The sequence below is a fragment of the Phaethon lepturus genome, unplaced genomic scaffold (genome assembly GCF_000687285.1).
Source record: "Phaethon lepturus isolate BGI_N335 unplaced genomic scaffold, ASM68728v1 scaffold11368, whole genome shotgun sequence".
In the NCBI taxonomy this organism is placed as follows: domain Eukaryota; kingdom Metazoa; phylum Chordata; class Aves; order Phaethontiformes; family Phaethontidae; genus Phaethon; species Phaethon lepturus.
The window spans coordinates 20460-33169 of NW_010559761.1; the positions used below are offsets into that span (position 1 = coordinate 20460).

The 12710-nt window shown below is 36.1% G+C and overlaps 1 protein-coding gene across 6 annotated transcripts in view; it reads right to left on the reverse strand.

Moving 5' to 3' along the window:
- The window catches only part of ERBB2IP (erbb2 interacting protein), a 64179-nt gene that overhangs the window by 12948 nt on the left and 38521 nt on the right, over nt 1-12710 (reverse strand). For 5 of the 6 annotated variants that reach the window (XM_010293478.1, XM_010293477.1, XM_010293475.1 and 2 more), the window contains exons 14-19: nt 11098-11219; nt 10381-10551; nt 9411-9593; nt 7051-7165; nt 5165-5348; nt 2840-4361 (exon numbers count right to left, since the gene is read on the reverse strand). In XM_010293478.1, the coding sequence (XP_010291780.1) occupies nt 2840-4361; nt 5165-5348; nt 7051-7165; nt 9411-9593; nt 10381-10551; nt 11098-11219 (2297 nt within the window). The remainder of the gene's footprint in view (nt 1-2839; nt 4362-5164; nt 5349-7050; nt 7166-9410; nt 9594-10380; nt 10552-11097; nt 11220-12710) is intronic. The other variant, XM_010293476.1, reaches the window with a different exon arrangement.

The window sequence follows — 12710 nt, forward strand, 5'->3', positions numbered from 1 at the left end:
AAATAAGCCCTTTTCTCTATCCCACAATAAAATATGCATTGCATCAGGGAAGCAAATTGTTCCTCCTGAATATATGCAAAATTTCTATCTACAAATGGTCTCATGAACTGTTTCACCTTCCTTCAACCAGATGGATAATTTTAGTTGATCATATGCCCTCTACAGCTTGGCAAAAGGATTACAAATGCTGGTTACTTGGCTGGAATCCATTGTTAATCATTTTCGCTGGACTTAAAACTATCCTGTATCTCTCCTCATGAAAATTAAACTCTTGAAAGTTGGTTTTTTTTTCCTACCTGGATCAGATTAAAAGGGCTAACAAATAAAATAAGAACTAGCTTCTCCAATTTGTCCAACAAGCAGACACTGTTTATTTAAGTGGGTTCACCCCTCACCTCCAGTTACCACATTTTGTAAAACCAAAATAAACAAGTACTTTAGAAACGTAGTAAAAATAACTGAATTAAAAAAACCCCACAAATCCACAACAAAACCAACCCCCAAAAATCCACTACACCCTCATTTCTAATAAGCAAAGGACAGAAATCATAAACATGATTAAATTCAATACCAGACTCCGAAAAGTCACTGCAAAGGTAATGTTATTAACCCATACTGTTGTGTATAATCACAGGCAAGAAGGTATTAACTAAATATTCCTCATAAGGCTTAATTTTTTATACCTGTTCTTGTCAGTGTTGTGTCTTATGCTTTAAAAAAACACCATTTTAAAACCATAAAAGCTTTGTCAAAGTAATTTCCAATTAATGCTCTGCAATTGAACTTGTTCCTTAAATGAGTTCTGTAATTACTGAATTTTTTTTTTTTCAGACTTCAAAACATTTCAGAAGTCTGGTTTACAGATTAAGCCCACCCCGCCCAGCTAATTTTTAATTACAAACAGAAATACTGAAACCATTATTTTAAAAGAACAAAGGAATATCCAGTAAATTTCTAGAATTTCCACATTATCATATTTGCCAGCTGCCATATAGGATCATATCTACATTTTTCACAGTTCAGACTTTTCACTTTATATCCGTCACATCCCAGAGAATATAAAATAGACAATTATATAAACATTCACTTTTAAACCCACAAATAAGTCTCAGATTGCTAAATAAAAGCTACTTTTGTTCCAGCCTTGAAGCATTTTAAAGAACCACGCACATACAAAATGGACTTGTACGATCTGTTAAATTAGATGCACAGCTAAGATCTCAATAGCAGCTATTCCATATCACTCTAGTAGGAAACAAAAATTAAAATTTACTTATATAAAGCATGACAAAGTATGGACAGATATAAAAGGGAATCAAGGCAGGCAATTAGTTTCCTTCCAGTAAATGTGACTACGCTGTTACAGTACCTGAACAGATATCACTGGTGTACTAAACATTGTTCCTAACATGTCAAATGCAGACAATATAAGAATGAGCTATAAACAAACTGCATTAACATTGCCCTGAATTTTTGTTTCCCTCTGCATTCAGGGATTGTTGGGATTTTTGCTCCTTTGTCATTTCATGTAAGATTTGACACATGCATTCAGGAGAATGGAAGGTCAGAGAATGCAGGGTTGGAGCATGGTGAGGTTTGTGACTGCCCTGCGGGACAGCGGGTCCCCACACTACAGCACAGTACCGTGAAAGTCTTAAAATATTTTATGTTGTATGTGACTTAAACTGGATCAGAAGAACAGGCACAACTGTTGTGCAGACACTTCTAAAAAAACTAACAAACCCCAGCCCTTTCTATCACCAGAAGTTACGCACCTTGAAACAAAAGCAAACCCATCCCTCCAAATACTTGGATTTCCAAAGAAAAATTATAGTTAAAATTAATTTTTTCAACCGTCTCCAATTGAATTTCTTTAGCTACCACAGATATTGAAGTATTTAGCATAATAATCACAAACCGAACTATGTTCTTTCAAAAGAAATTAAAAAAGAAAATCCACCTAGCTGGCATAATCAAAATGTACTTTGGCTGCTTTACTCACTTCCCCTCCAAGGAAACAGGATCAGGCTAATAACATTCTACCCATTATTTATTGATTATATTTTGAACTGGTTTACTGGACAGCATAGATTGCACTCTTCCAGTCTCTACTCAAATTCTTTGAAGATGTAATTGTTCAGCCCTACACATCAGCTCAAATGCTTGATAGCATTTACAGTACATAAAGAACCCTGTTCATCATCTCTAGTTATACCAAAACCTCCTGTGATTTCCTGAAATCAACAAGATCTTTAAATGCTCTCATCTCACAACAATAAATATTCATTCAACAATCTGTCAGATACCCAACTTCAAAAGGCTTGGAAGCAAATACATGTTAATTATGGCTTTTGAATTCTTCAGCAACTGAGGCTGTAGATCCATAGTTCCAAACAGATTTTACTGATTTTCTTTTCCTTGTTCTTAAACAGAACATATAGGGGAAAAAAAGAGCAGAAAGAAGAAGTGTAAAGGAATACTTTAGTAGAATACAAACACAATGCTACAACAAAAATTACCTGGCCTAAAAGAGCTGGCCTTGCAGTCCAGCAGGTCAATGTGACCTTATTTAATGTATTCTAAAGTAATTGGACTAAGCTGGCAAGTATGATATAAAAACAACAGGGACTTTTTTCTTTGGGGGAAAAGTTCATTTACAGTCTACCATTTGAAGAAACCAACTGTTTCTCAGATATTCAACACATACATTTATCCTTTTTAAGTCTGTATCAGAGATACCTTTTCAGTGGTAATTAAAAGCAGTTCAAAAGAGAGTATTTAGCTTATTCCATAACCAGGTAACAGAAAGGTAGAAAAGTTTTTAAATCATTATTTTTACCTTTTCTAGCTTTTTAGCCTCAATATGTCGCAGCACCTGTTCCCTCCAGTCATGAGGGACTTTGCTTTTTCCTGGAGGGTCTAATAAAGAGTGCTCAGAGTTAACCCTTGGGTTTGATCTCTTTGAAGGGCTAGTCCGTGCATAATTGAAGTCACTAACTGACATAGTTCTTTCTGGTATTTCATTCACTGATGGCCGAGCACTCTGTGGTCGGGGTACATTTGGACCATCAATGCTATACGTCCTGGCAGAAAGAGGTCTCTGTTGCCCCGACATTAATGGTGGAGCTCTTCCTATAGAATGCAAATCTCTGTACGTTAAATAGTCCCCTTCAGGAACCTGGGTCCGCCTTGAAGGCCCAGTATCCCCAACATTTATAGAAGCTGTAGAAGATACACTGCTCTGCCTTTGAAGAGTGTGTCTGGTTACTCCTGGGAGCAGTCTGTCATTTGGTGGAACAGCCCACATATCTATATGTCTCCCAGCAATCCGCTGATGAGTGTTATACACAGCGCTGGCTCGGACATTGTTATGATTGGAGAAATTCATATTGGCAGAATGCTTTACATAGCTGGGGGTTTCTGTACTGTCAGACCTCAGCAGACATGAAGGAGGTAAGCTGCCTTGTTCTGTGTGTGTGTTTTGTTTCTGGGGCCACAAGGTGTCTTTTGCTGTTGCACTGCTGCTGTACTGAATATTATACTGGGGAGTGCAGAACATCTGTGCACCACTAGTCACTGATCCTCTCACTACATTAGCACCTTCAGGATTGTGATTTGAGTCAAACTTAAACACAGTTTTTGCAGAAGATACTAAATCAGATGATGACGACGACCCAGGAAAAACCTGCAAAGGCTGATCATACAGAAGAGTAGCGGATTTACTTCGGACTATGTTTTTTCCATCTGCACTATCTGATCCCGATTTTACCACTGAGCCTGGCTGTTGATTGCCATTCTCACTGACAACATCATAGATTTTCAGACCACCAGCATCCACGCTTGTGATGCTGTGAGATTTCATCACAGGACCACTTCTCTGTGGGGACAAATCTTCTGTGCTCCTTGCAACAGACAGCTCAGCAGAATCGCCATCAACTGTAGTGCTTCTTGTTAGTTCATCTTTACTGGGAGACTGTACTGCTTCCTCAGGATGTCCATTTACTTTATTTATAGGATATTTATGTCCATTTTCCATGTGCTCACTTTCTTCTTTCATGTTGTTATTCAAAAAGCCCTTTACTGAAACTATTTCCTGTGTTTGTAACCTTTCTACAGGAACTGCCACTGCCTCTTCACTAACTAGTTTATTGATATTCATGTTTATTTCGTCCAATTTGTGAGACTCCTCTGTAGAAGTACTTCGATCAACACCTTTTCCTATCAAGCCTAATCTTTCTTCAATGCTTAATTCATATTCAGACAAATTTGTAACCTTCTCTTGCATGCTTATTTTTTCTTCTACTGTAGTGCTCAACTCACGTCCATTCTGCAGAAGATTATTCAAATTTTCGTCTTCTCGCCTGGAAAAAAAGATGGCTCTTAAAAAGAAATTCCAGAAGGAACCAACATATTCCATTAAGAACTGTTGTAGAAAAAGTAATAATTACTATGCAAAGCAGCCATACTGTGCACACAGAACAGAATAAAGGCCAACATACAATCAGATTTATGACTTGCTACATTACTGTTACAAAAACGTATTATATAGAGGGCTCATTTTGGCAATGTTTGGGTCATATGATTTCAGAAGTTAGTTTAAATTCAGCAAGAATTATTAAAGACAGTGTAAAAGTGTCAAAAAGCACAAAGTGACAATAACTCAATTTTTTTAATCAGATGCTTGCATATTCCATGACAATTTTGGACAAATGCTTTGTTTCTATCAGCAATTTAGAAAAAAAAAAGGTACTTTCTAACTAAAACCTCAAGAAGACTAGCAACCTGTAAGTCCATTCTTTGTAAGTTTCTAAAAGCTTTTCACAGTTATATTAGTAATCAAACTGATCTTCAAAATTATGCAAATAAAAACATAGAGCTTTTAAAATGGTGTATTCAAGTATTTTGCAGGGATAACAAACTATAAGGATGAAATTATTACATCGTGTTATTAAAACAGATGAAAATCATGCCTTGTATACTAAAATTAGCCTCTGATTGGTTTTTTTTGAGAGTATTCCATTATTTAACATTATTTTAAAACATCAAAATTTAAATTATTTCATGAATGATAAGCTAATGAATTAAAGAAATGGACACATAGTATGAAAGATTAAAGAACATTTTACTATCATATTTGCTCAGTGGTATACAGTATCTTACAAACCTGATCTTGGATAAAACAGCAGCATGTGTTTCTTTGTCTGGAGAACAGAGAGAAATATCTTGGCTACTATCAGTATTTAAGGAGACAGAATCTGACATTCGAGAAGGAGAGGAACAGTTGCTGTTATTTTGATTGCTATTGTGGGTAGCTTCATCTGATAAGGAATCAGCATCTTTTGAATCATCTGAAATAAAAATTTGCCAGTTTAGTTACAGACACAGGTATCTGTTCATAAATTTAATGTATGTATGGAATTTAGAAATTGTCTCTTGTTCTTCAGTAATTCTTACCACTGAAAACTAAAATGTAAGTAACACCTTTGCAAATTTCATTTAAACTTACAAAGACTGTTGGCAGTAGTTCCTATTTTTTAAATATTTGGCTCAATGTAAACAGCCCTCATCTGTTAATGAAATTTAACTTGTCACTTTATTCCAAGTCTCCTTGGCATAAGCTAGTGCTATATTATGTAATATGCCCCCAAAATATCTATCAAATGATATTTCTGTTTTTGCAATGATTTCGAAGTTCTTAATTACATAAGTCTATTAGCCCCTATGAAAATGAAGTACACTGCTTCACATGCAGGATTTTGGAAGTGTACACAGTTCTTGATTTTGAACATTATATCACTGTTAAATAGCTATTAATTTGACCAAGCACTCTGGAAAGAACTAGATCAAAGGATAAGCTCTGTATAGTTTCATAAATGAAAAAAAATAGAGAGAAGAATGTACTTCTGCAGAGTTGGAATCCAATGCATTTCCATGCTTTGCAGATCAATTAGGACAACATTTTCAGAGTCATTTACACCTGTGCATGTTGATTCTTGTGTAATGTATGCATACTTACACACTACATCCATATAAAAATAATTTCCCTGTGGGATTTCAAGCTAGCCATAATTTTGACATTAAGTGTACAAGTACGTTTAAATTTTTGCTTCAAGACAGTTACAGGTGCCAAAAGCATAAATTTTGTGAAACTAATATCTATCTCCAGAGAAAAGAAAGAACTTTTGACTTAGTACTTTAGTCAGGCATAAAAACCCAAAGACAGCATTGATAAGCATCAATCTTTTCACCTACATGTGATCCTCAGCAGACTTTTCCTGCTACCTCTGTGTGGTTTTCCTTCATCCCCACTAAATCACACACTTTTACACCTAATGGCCAGAAAAGCCTTTTGTCCTGGAAAGTACTGGACTAGGATATCATATGAAGCAAAATACAATGTGCTCTCCAACTTCTAAATTACATTTTCGCTGAATCCTCGGTCATTCCTTACTCTTAAGGAAATAGTTATGCCAACTGAAATTATCTTTTGGAGAATATAAAACTTAACTAACAAAAAAAAAAGTTCTGAAGTTTCCTGTTATGAGGAAAGAAAAACAGGAGAGTAAAGTGACTCTGGAAAAAAAGTTGCCACAAGAGAAATTTATTCTTAATCCTCAGGAAGAGAGCACAGATTCTCTGAGAAATTTACACAAGTGATATTGCTGCCTATAGCTGCAATAATCCACAAAATCTGGGGGAACAGAGAAACATGGATTATTTCCAAGGTAAATACCACTTTCTGCTTTTTCTTATGCGTATCAACAGTGTGTTCAAGTTAAGTCCCCCAAAACACACACATCTCCTCTCCCCCTCTGCTTTTAAACTGGTAACAAGAATCAAGAAAATTAGGATGTCAACACAGCCTTCTCTACCACTTACATGATATTGCAGAATTTTTTTTCTGCTTTCATTGCTTAACTAGAGAATCTTTCTTTTAAAACATATAAATTAAATATACCTTTACATAATTTAATTGGAAAACCTAGCCACTCTTAGTTGAGAAATTATCAGAATCACACAACACTTCTTTTGCTTTTTATGGTGTCTAACCTTTTTTGCTATTGCTAAGAGCTACCACTTTTGGTTGATTTATGGAGGTTTCTATCAGCGGTGGTCGCATTTCTGCCATTTTCATCTCTTCATCAGAGGAGAGTTCTTCTGACTCCTGCTAAAGGAAAAACAGCTTTATGCTGTGCATTTTAAGCAACTGCTTAAAGGTTAAGTAAATGCTTTCTGAACTGTCACCCACTGAACAGTAAAGCGGAGAAAAATAAACAAGCAATGTAACACATGCATAACATAACAACTGCGTAGGGCATTTGTAATGCAAGTCAACTGAACTTAGTAATATTTGCCACTGAATTATCTTTAAGAAGCAGCACATGCAGACTTGCATTGTCACTAATGAACTCCATGGGAACAACAGTCAAACCAGTAACTTCAGCTGCAAAATCTACTTGGAGCAAGCAGATGCAGCCTCTGGAGAGAACCTCCAGTTGAGTTCAAATCAGCAAGTTATACTGAACCAGCAAATACCCCAGACTGACTACCTGGTATTGATTTTGCAAAAAATACCTCAAACTGAAACAGCTACAGAGTAGTGTGACCAAGACAATCCTAGGAATTGAGAGCTGTGCTGTGAGAAAAGCCTGAACAAGCTTGGCTTGCCTAGTCTAGCCAAAAAAGAACAAGTGTAGCTTGGGTTTATATCTTAAATTTACACTGGGGGTAAATTCCAAAAAGAAGAGAAGTTACTTAACTTCAAAAACAATGGCAGAGGAATAAAGTGATGCTGAATACATTTAAGCTAGAAATCACTAGTTCCTAACCATAAGATGGAGCTCAGTGCACTTATGAAAGACATTAACTGACAAAGCTGCTGCAAGAGCAGCCATGCAACGGATTCAGTATCCTACTGCCAGTCCTATTTTCCTATCATCTTCAAAAAACAATTGTTTTCAGTTCAATTTTGAAGAAAAAAACCTCTTCCTTCCCTAAAGTGAAAATTTCTTTCTAGTAAACATGCTATTACAAATGCTACAAAATCCATGTTGTAGACTGCCAAAATAGTCTGTCAATGTTCACTTTTTCTTACAAGTGTCAGAACATTTAATGTGTGGAACTTACTGCACTACCACCTTTCCCATGGTACTAACCACCTGGCCAGTTCTTTGGACTGCAGGGAGGACAAACCTGACCTAGATGTAGAAAAGAAGCTATGATAGTCTTCATTAAAAATAAAAAAAGTCTGGTTTTCTCTACAATTGGAACAGACAACCTCTTCACTGCCTCTACCACATTGCCTTTCCTCTTGGATGTGACATCCAAGTGTAACCAATGTTGAAATGAAAAACTTACACTCACGCAAAGTTTAGACATCTGGATTCAACTGCAACAGAGTTACCAGCAGGTTATTGCATGGAACTACGAAATTCACTATCCCTGATCGACTACACACTGCTGCCTCATTTACTTACTGACATACAGCCAGCTACAAAGAATTGTTGTCACTATCATTAGACAACTAATACAATTTTCTGAAATTATGTTTTTAAAGTGAAAAAAAATGTCAAAAGTAGTATTTTTCAGAAAGTATGCAGAAGCAGAAACTCGCTCGTGGGGAAACAGCGACAGCCACAACTGCTTGTCAGAAAGTGTCTTCAGTAAAAGTATGATATATGCATGGCCCACTGCTTACAGAACACAGGCAAAAAAAATCTGCTTGTAAAACTACAAAAAAAGCATTTTACAGATTGTGACTGGCAAGTGATTAAGTGACAAGTTTGAAAATTTGTGATAAGTCTGAAACACTCTAAATAAATTAATACATGGTGTTTGTCAGAGATTTACAAAGGGTTTAGAAGTTTAAAATCTCTGACTCTTTTTAAGCGGTAAATACAATCCAGGTCATACCCATGACAGCTCACTAAGGAACACAGAAGAATACATATTTTTAAACCCACCTTTCACTTTTCATTTGAAATAAATGTTTATAGTCACTTGAATATACAAGTTTTTGATTGCTCCTACTAATCAGGTATTTTGTCATTTCAGTGACAATTAAAATTGATTATTTAAATGAAGAACTGACAATCAAGCAAAACCTGGAAAATACTAAGTATGAATCTTTTGACAAGTTGATACTTAGGTTAAGTTTTAAGTGAGTTTGCTTTATTTTTCTTCAAACACATGTATCTTTCATTATGAACTTTTTATTAGCTATTTCAACCTTCACTTAATATAAACTGAAGTGAGAGAAAAAGTGTATCACAAACTATCTGTATTTACAGCACTTACGGATGGCAATTTTCTGCTATTGTCAACATAAATTTTCATCACCCAGAGTAGCGAATTCAATACAACACAAGCACAATTCTTTGACTGCTATGATGTTCATCACAATGCCATACCTCAAGCGCATCTTCATGGTTGACAATTGTTTTTGTGTTCTGCAAGGTTTTAACAAGTGCAGTCATCTGTGAATTTGTGGTGCTGTGCTCAGCTTCTGGTTCAGTAGGCTTCTGCACAGAGCTTCCTCCTGAATATTGCTTTCTCTCATCTGCCTTATTCTTTACTGAAGCAATTTCTGAAGTCTACAGGATTAAAAACATTAGCAAAAAAAACTTCCTGAAAGGTTTTCAGTGATATGATATTTAGGGTTAAGATTATATATTTTAGGAAACTATGTAATGGAAAATCTGAGCTTTGAAATTATAAAGTATGAAATGCACCAGGTATGAAATGAAGAGAAATCTCTGCAGATTACTGAGGTACAGTCCCTACCCTTTATCAACCAGTTTGGCGCTCCTCCTTACTGGGGTCAATTTGCGCCATTAAATTTCCAGTTAAATAAAAAAGAAGGCCAACAACACCGACAATGAGACATGTCAAGCACCAAACAGTAGTCCTATCACCTATTATGCTACATCAACCTGTTAGAGATTTCTGACCCCTGTGCCAACTTGCTATGATTGCTTTCCCAACTCATGTAAAACCTCCAGTCATGACAGCAGCAGCAAGATCCTTAGAGATTATCCTGAATTTCATTGTGAAGTCTGGTGGATAAAAGAGGATCAGAGGATAACAAAGGTGCCATCCTCCAGAAACTGAAGAAGCCAGCTCATTAACACATCCATAGTTTGTATTTGCCTGAGAATCAAGCCACCTTCCTTGTTACTAGTGTCAGAGGAAAATTGCTACTGCAAACCAGTCGTTTATTTCAGACTTCTTTAGACAGTGAAGAGGTAAGTTCTGTTCTTTAATCTGACAATTTTTCTTGCTAAAGCACTGGTGGGGAGGGAGAAGAGAATTCAAAGGAATCAATGACACTCTAGATCTTTGGAAGTTCTTGCAAAGTCAGAAAATAGTATTATCTCTAACCTTTACCCCCACATCTTTTACAGAAACTGTCTGGCCTTCTCTTTTTGACTCCTTGGCAATCTCTTCAGTAGATTCTTCATCTTTTAGCCTATGTACAATTGTCTGGACTGTTTTGACCATATTCTTCAGTTCATCAGGATATGGAGTTGGATATCTCTTCAGGTTCCCTTCCTGTGTAACAAAAAGCAATAGTGTTCTACATTTAATTAAATGCCATAATTAAAACATCAACTTTAAAACAGACAATGAATTAGGAGAAAGCACTGAACAATCTAGTTTATAAAACCCCACAAGATTATTAATCACTCCCACCCTCCCAATGTGTCCTTCCAAGCAGGAAGGATTATGACAAGTGTCATTTACTTAAAGAAGAATCAGGATTAATCATTGTTTCCCCAGTATCCTTCTCCATGGCACCAACAGTCAGGTAGTCTCTTAGTTATGCCCCACATTGCCTTACATCAGCTGAGAGTTTTTTCCCTTGTGCTGCACTTCAAATGATCTGGCAAAAAAAACCAAACCCAACAAACACTCAAAAAACCCAAACCCCCAAAAACACAGTGTTTCATCCTGTTAGGTACTCTTAACTAATAACTGAAGACTAGATTTCTTCAGCAGAGTGAAATCCACAGCCAAAGTATGGAAAAGGATGGGATTCAGGGGAGGGGATAAGATGGAAGGAAGCATCAGGTATTCAAAAATAAATTCAATACTAACCCGAGGTGGTGCCTCTCTCTCATCTTTATCTTCATCACACTCAAATGCCACCTGAGCACGCTGTTTTCGCTGTTCCTCCCACAGAGATGGATTGAAACTTTCATTATCAGATATGAACATAACTAAAAAAAAAAGACTCTCCTAAGAATAAGATACATTATGCAAAATAAAAAATCCTCTTTTTCTTTCTCTTGTATGGGATTGGTGTGCTTTTGCATGCATTCTTAAAGGACAAAAGGCTAAGAGCACCATTAATTGAAGACTACCTGCACTGCCACTGCTTTATGAACTTGGCTGTATTTTCATAATAGTAAAATCCCTACCTGTAAAGTAAAAAACTTCATACACACAGCCAGACACTAGTCTTCACATTCAAACTTGAAAATTTTCAGCAGAACTCTGCTGCAAGTATTTTTATTCATATATATGTATAAATACTAAAATTTTAGATTCATAATGCCACAACCCCCCCAGCAAATGTATATCCTTCACTAGCAATACCAAGATTGTTCATATGAACTGCTTTTATAGCTGAAATAGAAAAATATTTAATTATAGGGCTCAACAAGTGCATTGAATTATTTGTTGCTCTGTGTTTATTGGGTAAACTTACAATTTTAACACATCTGAAAATATTCTAATAGACTTCACTATCACTGAAACTGTTCCTAACCAAAAAAAAGAACCTGATAATGAATTTTTTAAAAATTAACTTTTAAATATGCTATCTATTGAACTTTAAACCTTCCACTTGGAATGACCACCTCAGAGGCAGGTATTGTGTCAACTTAAGCCAGATAAGCAGTCCTCTCCTTGTCTACAGAGAGAAACCCTGCCACCTGGGTAAAAGAAGTTCAAACAGAGAGAATGCTTTCAGGAAAAATCCTGAACTTCACTGACTTAGAATAGAATTATATATATTTTTTCTATAGACTGGTAGAATTCTCGCATTCTATCAGAGGTATTGCAGGTGCATTATCTGCATCAGAAGACAGTAAAAATGAAGTACAATTTACTCTTTTTGCTGGTATTTTTGATTACTCCTCTCTCACTGTACTAGATCCTTGTGCCATGGAACAGCAAGCGTTGCAGCTTACAATAGAATTAACTGAAAACTGACATGTGCTCCCCCTCCATTTCTGTTAAAGTAGCACAAGCATTTTCCTTTTGCCTGTACAGGAAAGAAAGGGGAGAAATAAAGAGATTTAACTCTCCTTCCCTAACTCCTGATGGGGTTATTCATGGAATGTTACTTGTTTTCCTAACTATTTCACAAGTGAGCAGAAATAACTTTCTAGTGAGTTCTTAGTATTTTGGGCCTAACTTTTTATAAACCAAGTCAAAATAAATGTGAGCCAAATGCCTTTTTTCTGGACCATTTTTTTTCCTTTTAATATAAAACAAAGAATATGTACTTTTCCAAAAATATGTACTCAGTAATGGAGGAATCATATTGTCTAACATTCTGTTAAAATAGCCAGTCTGAAGCAGATACCTGCTAAGGAGGATTTCACCCCAAACCATTAAGCTCTGATGGAATGAAATAGGGTGTCACACTGGGAAATGGCAACCATTGCAGAACCTGATCCTGCCAGTCCATTCCTCACCTTGCC